We start from the raw sequence: 17604 nt of genomic DNA on the forward strand, positions 1-17604 counted from the left end.
GAACGGTCGAACCGATCGTACCAGTCAAACCAATCGAATTGGTTGGACTAACATACTGGTGGCCTAATCAGTTCAACAACCAGTTCGATTCTAAAAACTAGATTGGACTTGTTGGTCAGATTGATTACACACGAAACTGATTACACAAGGCATAAGTGGACTTATTTAGGTACAAATTAAAAGTAAAAGGTTTAAAAATAAAATTGTGGAAATTATGGTATAAATGAAATTTTTGAACATTTATATTGTATTAAATTAAATGCATGAAGCTTCGTCACTGTTTTTAGAACTGGACTGGACTGGCCAATCAGACTGATTGGATCAGGAGTCGATTGGGGTACCAATCCAAAATAAGGGGTCATATTGGTTGACTTGTGAACCGGTCGGATCGCCCGAATTGGCGATTAAACTGTTTTATCTATTTTTTAAATATTTTTTATTTTTAATAATTTATTCAATCGAATCGATTGGATCGATTGAACTGATTGAACCAGAATCCATTAATTTGATCGGTTTGTTTTCCGATCCAATTCTAAAAATCTCAAACTTGGTTGATGATATATTATAAATTAAAATTAAAAAGGTTATAATGTTTTTCCAGATTTTAAAAAGAATTTTGAAATTCAAAATTCAACTATTATGAAAATAGGGTTCGATTTGTCTAAATTTAAATTTGACTTTTATGTTTTATTCAAATAAGGAATTTATATTTTCAAATCAAAATCAAAATTTGTTTACCCAAATAATGGTTTCTAAAGAGGCCAAAAATTAATCTGAGATGAATTATTTGACATTTAAAAAAAAAAACCTGCTGTGCCAAAATTTGAAAACCCAATTAAGCCAACGATTAGCTGGGAAGGCCCATAGAGGCATAGACAAAAACGGTACCATTTCTATCTAGGGTTTATTGAAGCCCCCTCAATTAGATCTATAAATAATTGCCCAAACCTAAAACCCTAGCCATCCTATATTTTCTCTATTCTCCTCGTTAAGGGTTGTCTGGCATTCTCAATCTCTTTCCAAATGTACTGTAAGTTTATTTGTTTTTTCTTTTCTGAAATTTTGATTTGTAAATTTCGTTTTTATCGATCAATTGATGAGAAAAATAAAACTGCAACAATATGATTGGATTTATTCCATGATTACTTGTATTTAAGTTTGATGATCTTTCTTTTCTTACATATTTTTCTTGAAATTTCTTCATAGTTAATTTTTTTTCTTCAAATATTTTGAGATATGATGAGGTTTTATTTGGTCCGTGTTTCTGATTAAACTGTGACCGATAAATTTTTTTAACCAAACTCTGATCTCAATAATTCATTTTTTTATTTGTAGACATTTTATTGGCAGAAATCTTAATTAACTCTTAATTTCTTATTATTTTAATATTTTGTGGATTAATTGCTTTTCAGAAACAAAGTGCTTCTGCTATGATGAATTATGAAAAAAATTCACATGTCAGACTTCAGAGATCTTTTTTTAAAAAGAAAATCTATGAGAAGGAAATTCATATTTTCTGAGCAGAAGTTTTATTTATTCTTAAAATATTCCTTACAGGCTGCAACCTTGTGAATATGAATGATAAAATGCCGTTTAGTACTAACAGTAATAGCAATAGTAAGAAAACAAATTATACTGAACATGGATATAGTATAGTAATGAAAACCATAATTTGACCCAATGTCAAAAGCTTTTGCAGTTTTGGGGGCTTTGGTTTCGAAGTAACTGAACATGGATATTTCAGCTTTCACGAGCCTCCCAAACTCATCCAAAGCAAAAGCATAAAACGGAAACTACGACATCCACAGTTCTTTGTGTATCTCCTTGTCCTTGCGCTCTGCTGCCAATACGCTCAAGAGAGAGGAGGAAGATTCATGTCATTCTCAGCGACTCTTTTATGTCTCTTGGGATTGTCAAATCGTGCAAGTCGTTTAGATCAAGTTAGTTTGGTTTGATTTCTTCTAAAATTGGGGGCGCTTTTCTTGTTTCTGACCGCTAATTTATGGTTTAATTAAGTATTTGATTGTTTTGACTTCGTAATTCGTTAATTTATCTCATTTTAGTTATCAGATTTGTTGGTTCAGTTTTTTATTTTCTGGTTTTTGTGTTTTTTCATGAGTCATGCTCATTTTGATGCAAAAGCTTCTCCTTCTTAGGGTTTCTTTTCCTTAGTTCATTCATAATTTAAGTCATACTATGCTTACCATTCTTCTTGAAAATCGGATACAAGTTTTAGTTTTCAATAATGCTTGTAATTTTAATCCTTCCGATATCTGTCATTTGATTGTCAAACTCTGAATTTGGGGAAGCCATTATTATGTATGAACTACTATGACCTAACCATTTAACCTTCAAATACTGCCTGCAATGCCCTTCATAGGGGAAGACGTAAATTATAGTTTCTACTAACCTGTGAAATCTAATTTTTTGTATTTGCAGTGATATTAGTCTTGTGAACGGTGGTGCTGAACCATGATTCTCGGAAGTAACTCTGTCCGAGAAACCCACTATGATGTTCTCTTTGTTAAGGAAGATGCGAGTTATGAAGAAATTCGTGCGAGTTATCGTACAGCTATCCTTAATTCTCATCCTGATAAGTTGAATTCTGACCATGAGACTGGAGAAAGATTTTTGAGAGTACATAAGGCATGGGAAATCCTTAGTGACCCCAAGTCACGGACTGCCTATGATAGCGAGCTGCGAGATTTAAGACAGGATGTAGTGGCCTCGGAAGATATTAGCTTAGATGATATGATAATTGAAGATGCCTGTGAGGTGATGGAGCTCTATTACCAGTGCCAGTGTGGTGATAACTTCTCGGTTGATTCTTTGGAGTTGAATCAAATGGGGTACACTTTAATGAGGGATGGGACTGGGATATTTGTAAGGACTCCTGATGCTTTACCAGCATCAATCGTTCTTCCTTGTGGCTCTTGTTCATTGCTTGTTCGGCTGATGATAAATCCAGATATTAAAGTTCCAATTGATGGGTATTTATGATTGGTCTTTCATTTTTGCTTTCGATGTTGAAACATAGCTGATGAAGGTCTTTATTCTTGGAATGTTTGTCTCTCAATATCCCCTGATTTTCACCGTGACTGGGTTACATTAGCTATATTGGTGACAAAGAAAACTATGTATTGTGCCAACACAATTCGAAAGACTGTTGTGAGGAGGTTTCAAGCTTGCAGTTGATTAACTTCTTTTTGATACATCTGTTGTGTTTGAGATGAGGTTTATGCTTTAAGCTGTTCAAGGTGGAGTGATACAACTCGAAAAGAAATGTCGATTATGTCTTGCTCGAGTTAAGTAACTTATAGTTCGTCGAGCTTGAATCAAGAGTCTGTCAAAGTTGTGGGTTTTGGATCTGCTTGGTAATAGTCTTAATCTTTTGAGAGTTATAACTTAGTACTAAGTATTAACAGATATGAATGATCCGCCAAAAAAGTTGATGTTCACTTTGAGATGGTTGGGTTTATGTTCATATTTGGACTGACTTTGTAAAATTATTTTTTGTTTATTCTTTAAGATAATAATTAGGTTTTGAAAGATGCAATAAATATTGAATATTGGGTTCTAACAATGGAAGGCAGTGGAAATGATTGCTCTTATTTATTTAATTTCTTTTATATCATTCATGTATGTGATGTTTGCTTCTAAATTAGGTGGCGCCAACTCTATCATGTTGCCTTTTCCATTTAGAAATGGTTCTCTCGTTCTCGGAGGGATAAATTTAATAATGTTGGACACGAGCACATGATGCAAAGAAAAAGAAAATATACATAAATATATGAACATATCAATATTTATATAATATAGTTTTAATCTATCAAATATTAGTATAAATATAAAACATAATTATGACACAGGTATAATGAACAAGCCAATGCCCCATTGCTTGCTCCTTCCATGTTAACAGAATCCTTGAACAAAAGCTATTGTTTTATTATGGTCTATCATCATAGTTAGCTATTGCTATAATATCCTACTTGTGATGATTTCGTGCGAACAAGCCTTTTTACCTCTCCGTCATCATTATCCTTTGCACACATGGTTTGCACACATAGTTCCATTAATAAATTCATTATCCTTTCCCAACAGCTGCCATTAATAAATTCATGAAGTTGCTGTAATTTTTGGTTGCCTCGTGACAAATCTAAATTAACCTGGTTCTAAACATTTCACCCACCACCAAGATTCCATTTAAATGGCCCACAGCTCTTTCCCTTAGTACAGTTAATGTGGGTTGGCCATTATCATGAGTGTCATGCACCAATTTCACCGGCTCAGATTGCCATTTACTGTCATTCAATATTGAAGCATATAAATAGAACTGTGGTTGGATCTGGTTGTTCACGACATACTGCTCTTCACTCTCAATATAATCGTTTACCCAGTTTTATTCAGGTAAGCTGGATTTCTATTCCATGATTTGATTTGCAGTTTAAAGCTACTTGTTTCTAGATTGTCTAACGTCAAAGAACTAACGTTATCTTTCATATCATATTTGTCCAATCCTTATCGTCCTTGTTCGGTAACATGTCTCAGTTTTTAACGTGACTTTAGCTTGAAGTGGAAACTTGTGAATTACTCTAAAGGAACTATCTACGGAAAGATGAACAGGAATATCATTCAACTCCATAGGGGACTTCTTAGTCTTAGCCTTGATGAGCATTAGATAGCAATCTGAAGCTGAAAAGTGGGGTTTTGAGTGTCGGTAGTTAATCTCTCGCTATCATGCTTACCCCTTTTTAACTTCGTCTTTACCCCAAAGGATAGAGTGCCTGTACTTAGAGTAAGTTGTGAGGGAACTATCAAAACTAGCAGGTCAATTTCAACATCAAAATTCTAAAGAATGAATTCATGACACTCGAATTGGGTATGATGTTTTTTATTTTTGGGATTTTGTTTAAGGTAACATTTTGATTAGTAATTTCAAATGGAACTTTTATTTAATTGATTAGACTGTTAAATTTATTTTAACAAATGTTTGATATATTCGGCTAATGAGTTTTAAGTAATGATTCGACAAGTAGTGCGGTGGGATTAATAATCATCGACGAGTTGAATAAGATACCTAAGATTCAAGTTCATTTTTGAAAATTTTTGAATAGTTTACTAGTGTAACTCAAAAATTGAGGATTCTTAAAATGTCGCTGTCGAAAACGGTTAGAGCAGCATAAAAATGAACCATTGACAGTTAACGTTCTTTATAAGTAAATCTCATGTCTCAGTTTGACAGTTCCAGACAGCCGCTTTCTCCAACATGAGTGTCTTTTATCAGGAAGAGCAACCCCGTCAATCCAAGAGATGCAAGTTCCTAGCTACAGTTCTGAAGGAAGCATTTTCCAATTGCCGTACATTCAATGGACGGCGTTCTGATTCAGGTCTAGAGGAAGAATATTCAACAAGCGACATCAATGATGTATCCCAAGTACTAAACTTATTAACTAGCAGTAGCAGCAAAAGATGCTTTTTTTTTGTCCCTAGTCTTCTACCTGCATCTTAACTGTTTGCGATGTTCTATACAGGAAGTTGTTTCCGAAATTCGAAGTCGAGCAATGGAGAAGATGAAGCACAGGCCGAGTCTAGTAGCAGAAAGCTTTTCATGGGTATTATCTCCATCAAAGCAGGCCAAAGGACGAGACAAAGATGAAATAGAAGATGAAGCAGATGAATTCTTTTCTATTGGGAGTTGTTTCTCCTTGTGTCCGAGTGCTGCTAGTCGGGAAGCATTTCTATCGGCTAACACGGATTTTTCCCGTTCTTCGAGCATAAACAAGATCGATTTCCCGGAGATATGGAAATTCGATTTCCGAGATTTTAGCAGGCGGTCAATCATTCACGAACTGTGTCATTGTGAAGGGTGGCCATTTGGGTTATGCAAGAAGACTGTGTTACTCCCGCCTCTGCCTAAATCCCCTTCCGAGTCTTGGTCTTGGCGTAAAGGCACCAAATTGAGATGCTAAGTCGCCATATTGTCTAATTATACTTGACATTGTTGAGCACTGTTGAATCCAACGAAAGCAGCCATTTAACAATCAGAATTTACACAGTTTAACCAACAATGAGTGCTGTTGTCCAACACTATAAATGCAGCACAGAGATGCATCTGCTGATTCCTGACGATGGATTGAAAATGGTTACTGCAGACTGTATGATCTAAACAGGTTAATTTTAGCCTAGGATGTTAATCACGGATCAGGCAAGAATGAACAAATATCATAGTGCAGATTCTCACATCTTATTCACAGAATGGAAAAGTTACCTCACTTCTAATTATCTAGTGTCACACTGAACCATGAATCACATGAATTCTAAATGGACCACATTATCTCATCTTTGCTCCCAACTCTGTCTCTACCTTCTTTAGCAAATAGGTTTCATCAGGACCAAATGCATCAAAGTTAGTTTTGGGAGATCGGATTGTTTTCTTCCCAATGTAACTTCAATACAGAATACCTTGTACCAAATTGAAGTAACCCAAACACAAAGAATAAATCCGACAAATAACTAGTGAATATATTAAAATAAATCTTCTACATCTTTGTAGTCCCACGTTAGGAGCATAAATGTTGTTTGTGTTGGAATCTTACATTAGAAAAGTTTTTGAGTTGTGGGAATCTTAGCTCCATTATATATCTAGTTTTAAACCTGAGCTATATGCATGCAATATTCGATTCAATAAAAATGTTCACGAATATATATAAAGATTAGATTCAATATTTAAATTTGCATGGTATGATTTTAAAGTAAGTTGTTTTTAAATTTATTTTGATTTAATTCCGAGGTTTAATTGAATAAAAGACTCTTAAATTATACTTTTTGTTTGATTCTACTAGTGTTGATGCTGCCCATTCCCAATCAGAAAATTCACTGGAGATCTTTGGAAGGACTTGGAAACAGGCAAGCAGAAAAGAACCCAGTAACACAATTTGTTATGGACTCATCCAAGCAAACACGAATCGTCAAATTTGCATTTCCTTTTACAACAGTTTCTGGGTTTAGTTCTGCTCTGTGTTTTTTGACATCCAAAGCTTTATAAATTAACCATCTGCCATTACTGAAGATTTTGCTGAGAAATTCTTGAATATCTATTTAGGCCTAGTTTGGATGGACGGTGAGTTTAGCTCCGGTGAGGTTAAAAACAGCGGTGGTGGTGAGATTAGTTACTGTAGCGGTGAGATTGGATAATAAAGTGATGAGATTAGAAAGTATGTGTTTGTATTCAAACGCAACTGTAACGTTGATTCGAGAATATAAAATGACTATTAAAAATATTACATTAGAAATATTATATAATAGAATTTTTTTAATTATTTTACTTTTACGAAATTATTAAAAATATGTAAATTTATAAATTTAATAAAATATGTTTATTAAAATGTTTATTTTTAATTAATTAATATTAATTTTATAATGGTAATATATATAACTACTATTTTTTTAAAAAAATCAGCAATACAAACATACATTAAATAAAAGGTTAAAATTGTAAAAAAATCAGGTTGACTGGGGTTGCTTTTTTTTCATTGGAGCTTTAAGCTTCAGTTGAAAATTGGAGTTTCGGTGAGGTGAGACTTTCCAAATGTGCCTCACCATTGGTGTTTCAAACACCCAAAAACTTCAATAAAAAAGTATTATTCCTTAAGATTCCATCACATTAGTGTTAATTGTTGATCCAAAAGAAGCCCGGGACCGGGAGAGAGGCACGGTGGGGTGGGAATACACTTTTTTAATATTAATATAATTATTTTTAATTAATATTAATATTAATATAATTTTTTATTTAATTAAATTTTAATGAAATGATGATGTGGTACTTCTTGATTGACTCAAATTTTTTTTAAATGGGTGTATCAATCAACTTTAGATACCAAATAAAATTTAGGTACTCAATTTCACATAATTACGTAACTCAAAGAGTACAAATTATCAACTGTGTATTGCTCTTTCTACTTATTAAAATTTTATTAATTGTAAAAGTTTAATTTAGGATAATAATTTAGAGTTAATTTAATTTAGATTAATTTTTACTATTAAATAAAATATTAATTAAAAAATCTAAGCAAAAAGGGCAAATAATAATAAATATTGAAGCACTAAAACAATAAACGTAGATTTTTGTGGCATATTATGGCAAAAAGGGGCAGGAAATGGGAACACCAATCACCATAACGGGAGAGTTTGTTTGTTTGGCAGTAAAATGTTTTCCGGAAAATAATTTTTAGAAAATGGTTTACCTTTCTGGAAAATGATTTACTGAAAATATTTTCTGGTGTTTGGATGAATTTGTGTAAAATATTTTCTGTTGTTTGGCAGATTTCCTGAAAATATTTTCTGAAAAAGTTATTTTTACATATATTAATAAAGTTATATACATATTAATAAATTTTTATATTTTAAATTTTTTTTACATATATTGCAATGATTTATTTATAAATAAATAAATCAAATTAAATATATAATAATACTCAATTATTAAGTTACAATATTAACCGTCATAAATTGAAAACAACAAAAGTCAAATAAATTAATTGTAATTGTGTTAAAAAAAAAACAAGGATTGAATCATTATAAATTAGCTTTCAAACCACAATTAAACAACAAAATTATCCACAAAATTATTTTAAAAAATCTATAAAATGAAAGTTTAATAAAAACACACATAAAGTTGTGTTTCTGAAGCTTTTAGAAATTGTCTTTTATTTTTCTTTAATTTGTTTGTTATATAAATTATTTATTAATTGTCTACATTAAATTTCATGACAATCCTTCAACACATAAGCCTTACTGCAGGTATGAATAAATTCATAGCTAAAACACATAAGCACAATCAAAGCTGTCCAAATAAATAAAGTAACGAGATCTGAATACAATTGTCGCGGTACATAGGATTTTATATGAAGTAATATATAACCCACCTTTCTCAAGAATAGGTTATATGTAAAGCTTTCAAAGTACAATCATATCTTGTAAATAGGTGTGATTCCCAGGAGATTGAAGCATTTTCTCATATCCACTGCGGTTGCTTCACATAATAGTAGTCTACTTGTTTCCTTATCTGACCCGATAACCTGTTCATTTCATCAATATATGGCACATGTCATCTTAAAGTTTCATTGCAACATCTTTTACCTAGAATTCACTTCGCCATTAGAACTTTCCTAGTTTCAACACTAGGTGAATGGCCTTGTGAAGGCAGGGTGACAAGCAATAACAAGGTTTATTTTACCAAGAAACCATATAATTAGATCGTTGATCATACCTTGCACTCAGGGTTGCTGTAAAATTTGGAGAAGATTTCGGATAAATTATAGAGGTAGTCACACAACATTCGGTAACAAATTGGTACAAGCCTCCTTAACAACCTGAAAGCAAGATAAAAATTTGTCAGACCGAGCCTGAGTTAAGAAAAAATAAATAGATTATTCTTTTTTTCCCTTAAGTTCTTACCTCAGCAAACTGCAGCAAATGGAGCCCCAAAATCGCGCTCATCCTTATGCTCCAATACTAATGTCCCCTTCTATTAAAAACAAAGAGATAATGGGTAAAATTTCAGATATTGAATCTAATACAAAAGAGTAGTTCTACTTAGCCTAATAACATCATACTAATGTCAGTACATAAAAAGGAAACTAAAAGATTTACAATGTTACTGCTTCAGATTGAGGAGGAACTTACATTCTTCACATCCGGAGTAAGATACAATCCCTTTTTACTTACTTTTACATTCTTCACATTCAGAGGTGATACAATCTTTTTACATATAGGACCAATAGCAGAATTTAACCTTTTTACATATTTTTTTCTTTCAACAAATAAAATCCAATCCATAATAAAACCTCATCCAAATTTGGATCATAATATAGTGAATACACTATGCATGCAATATAAATATTTAAGAACCAAGAAATCACTAACTTACAAATAGCTAGCAATTGCCAAACAGCCATCAAACCAAAGGCATAATGAAAAAAACAAGCTCCAAATCCCGTCTCATTTTAAACCGAAGCCATTAGAACTCATAAAGAAAAGCTAGATATTTCAGAACCAAATAGGTAAATAAAGATACCATAGAAATAAGTCTGTATATAATAACATCTACACAATCAAACAGTAAGCTAGAACTTGCCTTCACACAGTTGACAACATCAAGCACTTGTGCCACCAGTTTGGTGAAGCATAGCATCGATCTCATCACCATCCTCCATTTCCAGCTGAAACAAAAGAGAAAAATATGCATTAGAACACATTCCCCCTCCGTAATGTGCACATTAGCACGAGTGGTCACTCATCTAACAGAGAAAATGGAATGATACCTCATTAGGAGTTTGCTCGCCTCGCAGGCAGCGACCATCGAACAAGAAGGCAATCGAGTTGAAATCCACAGATTTTCGATCACAATATGCATTCATGAGCTTCTTCAGTTGAATGCTTCTTTTGATCCTAAAGAAACTAGGCTCATCATACAAAATTACAAATTTAGTCCAAAATAAAAGAGGAAGCCTTACTCCAAAAGGCCAATTACAAATCTCAAATTCACTACGACAATATAAACAACTCTCCAAATATATATATCATTTAACAGTAAACTAACAAAGTGTTGAACCAGAATCGCTTACCAACAAAAAAATTAACATTTTCCATGAATAGATAAGTCAAAACAAAGGTGTGTCACGGTCACAACAAGAATTTATACCAAATTTGCAATTCTCTATCATCCCAAAAGTACTAAAACTATTTCAACCTTCAAATTTTCTACGCCCTACAACCTGAATTAACTTCCCATTATTCATATATCTCTCACTTATATCTCTCACTCCTAACCTGAACTTATTGGAATTAACAGTTCAAATTATTCCTACTAACATACGGACAAAGATACACTTAGCTTTTCTTAGTTTTTAAAAAAGCCAAAGATGCCACAAATTTCAAACTTTGAGTAAACAAATTTACCTAGCTATTTGATCCTCCTTTTGGTTCCTCTAGATGCAGCGAAAAAAACTATCATCGATCATGGGTTGTTACTAGGCTAAGAATTTATTTTCTGGAACCAGCCCGATCCACCAATCAAATCAGTGAAAATTAAACATAAAAAATGTTTTCTAAAATCTTCAACAATGGAAGCTTCAACAAACAATTTGGATTTTTAAAAGAATTAAACAAAAAAAAATACCTGTTGATGACAGAGAGAGAACCACTTCTTCTGGGTCTTCTTTTATTGAATGTGGCTGCTAATTTTTTAGGATTTCTTCAAAATACAAGTAAGGTCGACGGTTGACAGAGATAACGGACGGAGATGATGAGGTGAGGTGACGAACGGAGATGGGGAGGCAGAGGATGTGGAAGAAAATTTGCTTAGAAGAGAAAGGAGAAAGGGAAAATGTCTTACAGATTAGAAATCAGTAAGACAATTTCCAAAATTTTGCTTTAGATTTTACTCGTGTTTGTAAAATGTTTTCCTATGAAAATCGCTTTCCACAAAACAAACACTGGAAATGAATGAAAATGTTTTCTGGAAAACATTTTCCACCAAACAAACACACCCTAAACCTAATTTTGATCATAAATAATTTTAAATCTCGTGTTTAAATTTTATCTTATATAAGTTTTATGTGAATTCTTTTTAAATTTATTATAATTTAATTGTAAATTATTCTAATTTACATCTAAAAATATTAAATGTATTTTGATTATCTATACATCCATTGTAATATTTAATTAAAAGTATCTAATAGTGTGATTGATCTTCTTATTATGGATTTTTTTTAAATAAATAAAAAGCTTGTCATGAAATATAAAAATAAACATGAACAGCATAAATTTGAATTACATTACTAAAGTAGATAATTTATAACTAAAAGCAATGGTTGAGGCCACTTTGTCCATTGTTCAAAGCAGATCAGGGAAGTATATCCATTGTGCTTCTGCCAATTTTTCTATAAGTACAAACGCAAGGAGGAGAAAATTAATAGCTGAAAATCAATATCTAAATGCCCAAAATTTCAACCCTCTCAAATTTCTCTTCTTTCTTCTTATGGATTCCAGCCGGAAGTTGTTAAGTTAAATTTCAAGAATACTGAATAAAACTTCATCTATCATTTTTTCTTGTTTTATCTCATGCAAAGTACGTATGTATATATACAATAAGTCAACAGCAGTTACAACTGCCCTTACCTAACTAACTGTTAACAACTAACCAACACTTCTTTATCTCCTAATAGGTTACTGAGTTCCTAGGCATTATCAGAGTGTATAAAGATGGCCATGTTGAAAGACTCATTGAAGCTGAGTTTAATTGAAAGACACATTTAACCAAGAGACCACTGGTGAGAGACAGCCAGGGCGAGGACGACTCTAATTGTGGTGGGTTTGACGACGGGACTGAAAGTGTCTTGAAAGTCAACACCGACTTCCTGGAGGTACCCTTTGACCACGAGTCTGCCCTTGTATCTAGCAACAGACCCATCTACATGCCTCTTAATACGGAAGAGCCATTTACATCCAACGGCTCGTCGACCTTCAGGTAAACCAACTAGCTCCCAGGTGTGATTGGAAATCAAGGCATTGTACTCTTCCTCGGCTGCCGTAGTCCAAGCTGGACTCTGAAATGCCTCATGAATGTTGGTAGGTTCAACTTCATCTACGACTGAAGCCAGCACTTTAGTTCGAAAAATCCCATTTTTCGAACGTGTCTGCATGGGGTGATGATTGACTTGGGTAGGTAGCGATGGAGATAGGTCAGAGTTATCAGGTGGACCATTTGTGTCATTAGGAGTAGGAAACTCTGTAGGATTGGGTTGAGACTGGCCAGGAGAGATGCCTATGGTAGACGGGCTAGCTGATGCCCATGTCGTAGTAGGAACATGCGAACTACCAGCTGAAACTATTGGGAGAACAGACCGATGAGGCACCGTCCGCGAATTTTGTGATACTGCCTTAGTTTGGAACCCATCTTTGAAAGGGAATTTTTCCTCGTCAAAAATTACATGTCGAGACACAAACATGCTGCCATCTTCTGCGAGACATCGATAGCCCTTGGTATTAGGAACACTCCCAAGGAATACACATAGTTGAGACCGAAAACTCAGCTTGTGAGGCTGAAAAGGCCTGAGATTTGGGAAGCACGCACACCCAAAGACCCTTAAAAGCTCATAGCTCGGTTTGACTTTGTGGAGAACCTCATAGGGACTAGTCTGTCCGAGGACCGGAGTTGGTAGTCGATTGGTTAGGTGAACAGCATGCATAACAGCAAAACTTCAACAGTAGACTTGCATGAGCTAAGAGAGACAAAGCCATATCAATAAGCTGTCGATGTTTTCTCTCAGCAACCCCATTTTGCTCCGAAGTGTAGGGGCACACAATCCTGTGTTGGACACCAAGAGAGGACAACTCACGAGCTAGTACTCGATACTCATCACCACCATCAGTTTGTAGCATTTTAATAGACCTATCAAATTGCACTTTAACCAGCTGATAGAAATCTCTAAAACACCGAGCCACTTCCAATTTGTTTTGAAGAAAATAGACCCAGGTAAATCTGCTATGCATGTCCACAAATGAAACGTAATAACGAAAGCCATTGGAAGGTAACCATGCAGGGCCCCATACATCAGATACAACAAGTTCAAAAGAAGAGGAATACATTATTTTAGATGCTGTAAATGGAAGTTTGTGAGCTTTACCTAGTTGGCAAGCTGTACACATATGTTGAACACAGTTCTTTTTAACTGGAATATTACAAGTTTTTAAAACTCGTTTAAGAACCTCAGTACACGGGTGACCTAATCTGTCATGCCACAACGAAGAAGGTGCACACTGAACAGAATTGGCAGTATTCAATACAGTTGAATTTGACTCTGGAGATTTAGCACCTGAAGCTGACACAGGCTTTGCAAACCGAAACTTGTAAAGGCCATCATGCATGCGGCCCTCGAGAAGCGTCTTCCCTGTCTGAACATCCTTCACAAAACATAGAACAGGGTGAAATTCAAAATAAACATTGTTATCTCTAGCAAAATGACCCACAGACATTAGATTTTTGCACACTGCAGGGACATGCAGTACGTTCTGAAGCTTTAGGAGTCGGGTTCCAGTTGAAAGAACAGTTGAACCAACATGAGCTATAGGCACCGAATCACCATTACCCATAGTGACACAACTCTTACCTGTATATGAAGAGGGAGCCGCAAGATTAGACACCTCTGGTGTTATATGGTTCGTCGCTCCAGAATCGGGGTACCAGATAGAACTACTTTGTGAAGATGGATGAGGAGGAAAAGAACCAGAGGAAGACTGAGGATTTGTGTGACAGCAGTGAGACATCGCTTGACATGTTAGAGTAGCTGGCACACAACTGGAAGCGTGCAACTGATGACAATTAACTTGAACCGTACCAGCTCCTGCATTCCCAGAGAATGACTCATCAAATCTATGGTAACATGTTTGAACCATGTGGCCTATCTTCCCACACAACTGGCATTGCGGCCTCGAACGTGACCATCCTCGTCCATTTCCCCGAAAACGACCACGAGACCACCCACGGCCCTGTCCTCTATCATTCTGCTTGGAGTCTTGAGAATACCTAGCAGAGTCTGCTGATTGTTTACCCGTATCATCGCTATTTCACTGATGAGTTGCCAAATTTGCTTGACATGGGGTGTCTTTTAACAGCTCTAACTGACGTGCTTCACAGTCAAGTAACAATTCACTCAACAAATCAAGAGATAACGGAGTTGCAGTAGCTAGAACTCTAATGGAATCAAATTCAACAGAAAGTCCAGCCAATATAATGCTCACTTGTTCCTGTTCAGATATAAAGCTCCCAGCCGCAGTCAAATCATCATTGAGTTGCTTAACTTTCGACATATACTCTTTAACAGAAAGATTGGACTTCTTGAGAGAGTATAAAGCATGCCGCATGCTCAAGATTTTTATGTTTTATTTAGCACTAAATTTCCTTTCAATCGCATTCCACAGATCACAACTAGTTTTGGCGGTTGTAAGATGAGCCAAAATATCATCCGTAATAGTAGATAAAAGCCAATAGGCAAGAAATTTATCTTGCTTTCGATGAACGATGAAATCTTGATTCAATTTGCTGACCATCATGACCATCAATAAACTGAGGAGAGGAGGAAGTGGTACCTAGTACATATCCTTCAAGTCCATACCCTTCAAGAATCAGCAAGAGTTGATGTTTCCATAAAAGGTAGTTGTGCGACGCAAGCTTTATTGTATCATGCTTGGAGAAATAGTGCACTTCAGTCGAGCCTTGAGCACCATTACCCTGTGAGTGTTCAGCTTCTCTAGTGTTGGACGAGTGACGGGGAGTATCACCTGCTGCATCAGTGGCCATGAGATACCCTTTTTTTTCTTTCAGAAAATCAGCAAGATTCACCTAGCTCTTGATACCAAGTTAAATTTCAAGAATACTGAATAAAACTTCATCTATCATTTTTTCTTGTTTTATCTCATGCAAAGTACGTATGTATATATACAGTAAGTCAATAGCAGTTACAACTGCCCTTACCTAACTAACTGTTAACAACTAACCAACACTTCTTTATCTCCTAATAGGTTACTGAGTTCCCAGGCATTATCAGAGTGTATAAAGATGGCCATGTTGAAAGACTCATTGAAGCTGAGTTTGTTCCGCCACCCACTCACCCCAAAACCGGTGTTTCATCCAAGGATATAATCATAATCCCTGAATCTAACGTTTTAGCTCGTCTCTTCCTTCCAAAACCGACCCACCCTAACCAAAAGCTACTTCTCCTTGTCTATTTCCATGGCGGAGCGTTTTGTGTTTCATCACCATTTACTCCCAAGTACAGCAATTACTTCAACGCTTTGGTTGCTGAAGATAACGTGATTGCGGTTTCAGTGAACTATAGAAAAGCTCCTAAACACCCTATCCCTACAGCATATGAAGATTCTTGGGCTAAACGTGCAGCTACTTGGGATAGCTTTAGTGCACCCATATTTCTGGGGGTCTGAACCCTTTGGCTCAGAGGCATTGAACCAGGATGGAAAGGCTGTTTTGGATAGATTATGGCCATTCCTCTGCCCAGCAAACCCAGACAACAATGACCCAAGGGTTAACCCTGTAAGCACTGATGGACCAAGCTTAGTGGGGCTTGGGTGCAGGAGGGTGTTGGTGTGTGTGGCTGAGAAAGATGTGTTAAGAGATAGAGGGTGGCGTTATTATGAGGCTTTGGGGCGAAATGGGTGGATGGGCGTAGTGGAAATTATGGAGACGGATGGGGAGGGTCATGGGTTTCATTTGAATGATTTGGATTGTGAGAAAGCTAAGGGTTTGATCACTAGGTTGGCTGCTTTTTACAACAGGGATATGACCTCTAACTTTTAATGTTTATTCTTAGATTCTTTGTTCCAATCATTTGTTTTGGTTCCCATTTAATGTTCTTAATTTACTTATATTATCAGTTCCACTTTATTTGCTATAAGTTTTTTTATGCGATATTTCAAATATTTAAATTCAATCTAATAATAGTTAAAAGGTATAGAACTTATTATAAAATAGCACCACCAAAATGTAAAAAGTTAATTAAAATAGAAGTAATTAATCTTTAATCATCGTTTTTTTCCTCCATGTTTGCTTTACGGTTTATGTTCAAGTTTACGATTGCCTCTCCCAACAATGTCAACTCCAACATTTGAGCATGCATTCTCTCTTTGAGAGTATAATGTTCCTTACGATTACATTCAACACTTGTTAGTTAATACTCTTCTTATCAATATTACTATTTTCATTCAATTAATCGAAGACCTATTAATACTACCATTTTCTTTCTAATTATCTTTACAAATCAAGTCATGGTTACTTACATTTTAATTCACATAATTATTTTAACCATTATTACACTAATTATCCAAACTCCTAATCATGATACTAAAGGAAAATTAGCAAATTCAAGGGCACTTACCATTTGTACATATGAGCTAAAACTCAAAACTAAGCATGTTATGGTGCTCATCATTACTGACTCATTACCCAAATTTCTGACTGGGATCAAGTTCACTTGCATGATGATGTGAGCAATGGCCTCTATAGTTCACTTACATGGGTTCGCATCATCATGCAAGCGAACTCATACTGAGGAAACACGTGTTAATCTTAGAATAGGATACGTGTTGGCATGCATAAAGGCCTACCTAGGATGTCACATCCAGGAACCGTATCATATAAAAATGAAAATTAGCATCTCTTAGAGAGAGACAGACAAAAATATTCAACAATTTGGTGTGATGAGCGTGGACAAACTTCTAACCATCAAAAAATTAGAAAACCAATATGACTCACCCGAACGAGAATTTCCCTAACAACTTCCCATCTAGCCAAGCAGGAGGTTCTGACATCGATAATCGACTTCGAGAGATGGATCTTTTCGCTGGCTGATTTGCTGATTGGCCAGAAAACCTAGGCAACTTAGGCCAATGAGGTTTTTCTAATTCCTTTGTTCTCAATGCCGCTTCTGGTTAGGGGCCACCCTTTCCCTTTGATTAAGGACCGTCGCCGCAGCAGTTATTTGGTTTACAAGAATAAGGTTAATAAAAGAACAAATGACTCAACAGAGT

General features: G+C 35.2%; 2 protein-coding genes, 2 long non-coding RNA genes, 3 other non-coding genes and 1 pseudogene across 13 annotated transcripts; 6 read left to right on the top strand and 2 right to left on the bottom strand.

Annotated features, from left to right (window-relative positions):
* The first annotated feature begins 870 nt into the window (after positions 1-870).
* LOC107910740 (DPH4 homolog) lies at positions 871-3611 on the top strand. Of its 5 annotated transcripts, none has more exons than XM_016838707.2 (3): positions 871-1030; positions 1691-1940; positions 2440-3611. In XM_016838707.2, exon 3 carries the CDS (start codon positions 2473-2475, stop codon positions 2998-3000), a length of 528 nt encoding a protein of 175 aa, XP_016694196.1. In that variant the 5' UTR covers positions 871-1030; positions 1691-1940; positions 2440-2472; the 3' UTR covers positions 3001-3611. The 5 variants fall into 5 exon arrangements, with proteins under 5 accessions (XP_016694196.1, XP_016694195.1, XP_016694197.1 ...); XM_016838706.2 differs by having other exon boundaries at positions 1700-1940; XM_016838708.2 differs by having other exon boundaries at positions 871-1025; positions 1700-1940.
* Positions 1088-1167, top strand: LOC121215199 (small nucleolar RNA Z199). Its single transcript, XR_005910928.1, has one exon. It is a non-coding gene; the product is annotated as a small nucleolar RNA Z199 (small nucleolar RNA).
* Positions 1232-1311, top strand: LOC121215103 (small nucleolar RNA SNORD18). The gene has a single exon (XR_005910835.1). It is a non-coding gene; the product is annotated as a small nucleolar RNA SNORD18 (small nucleolar RNA).
* Positions 1423-1527, top strand: LOC121215202 (small nucleolar RNA R64/Z200 family). Its single transcript, XR_005910931.1, has one exon. It is a non-coding gene; the product is annotated as a small nucleolar RNA R64/Z200 family (small nucleolar RNA).
* Positions 3612-4018: 407 nt separating the features above from the next.
* On the top strand, positions 4019-6352 carry LOC107908102 (uncharacterized). 2 transcript variants are annotated; one of them, XM_041089355.1, is made up of 3 exons: positions 4019-4407; positions 5243-5425; positions 5532-6352. In XM_041089355.1, exons 1-3 carry the CDS (start codon positions 4240-4242, stop codon positions 5967-5969), a joined length of 789 nt encoding a protein of 262 aa, XP_040945289.1. In that variant the 5' UTR covers positions 4019-4239; the 3' UTR covers positions 5970-6352. The 2 variants fall into 2 exon arrangements, with proteins under 2 accessions (XP_040945289.1, XP_016690857.2); XM_016835368.2 differs by having other exon boundaries at positions 4216-4407; positions 5243-5434.
* A 2475-nt stretch (positions 6353-8827) lies between these two features.
* Positions 8828-9531, bottom strand: LOC107910738 (uncharacterized). Its single transcript, XR_001687764.2, has 3 exons — positions 9457-9531; positions 9269-9371; positions 8828-9077 (listed from the first exon to the last, which is right to left on the bottom strand). It is a non-coding gene; the product is annotated as an uncharacterized lncRNA (long non-coding RNA).
* Positions 9532-10129: 598 nt separating this feature from the next.
* On the bottom strand, positions 10130-11578 carry LOC107910739 (uncharacterized). 2 transcript variants are annotated; one of them, XR_005910623.1, is made up of 4 exons: positions 11180-11578; positions 10960-11050; positions 10323-10458; positions 10130-10220 (listed from the first exon to the last, which is right to left on the bottom strand). It is a non-coding gene; the product is annotated as an uncharacterized lncRNA (long non-coding RNA). The 2 variants fall into 2 exon arrangements; XR_005910622.1 differs by lacking the exon at positions 11180-11578 and having other exon boundaries at positions 10960-11084.
* A 3900-nt stretch (positions 11579-15478) lies between these two features.
* On the top strand, positions 15479-16375 carry LOC107908101 (probable carboxylesterase 2; annotated as a pseudogene).
* Positions 16376-17604: the final 1229 nt, after the last annotated feature.

This window comes from Gossypium hirsutum, chromosome D02 (assembly GCF_007990345.1).
Source record: "Gossypium hirsutum isolate 1008001.06 chromosome D02, Gossypium_hirsutum_v2.1, whole genome shotgun sequence".
NCBI lineage: Eukaryota > Viridiplantae > Streptophyta > Magnoliopsida > Malvales > Malvaceae > Gossypium > Gossypium hirsutum.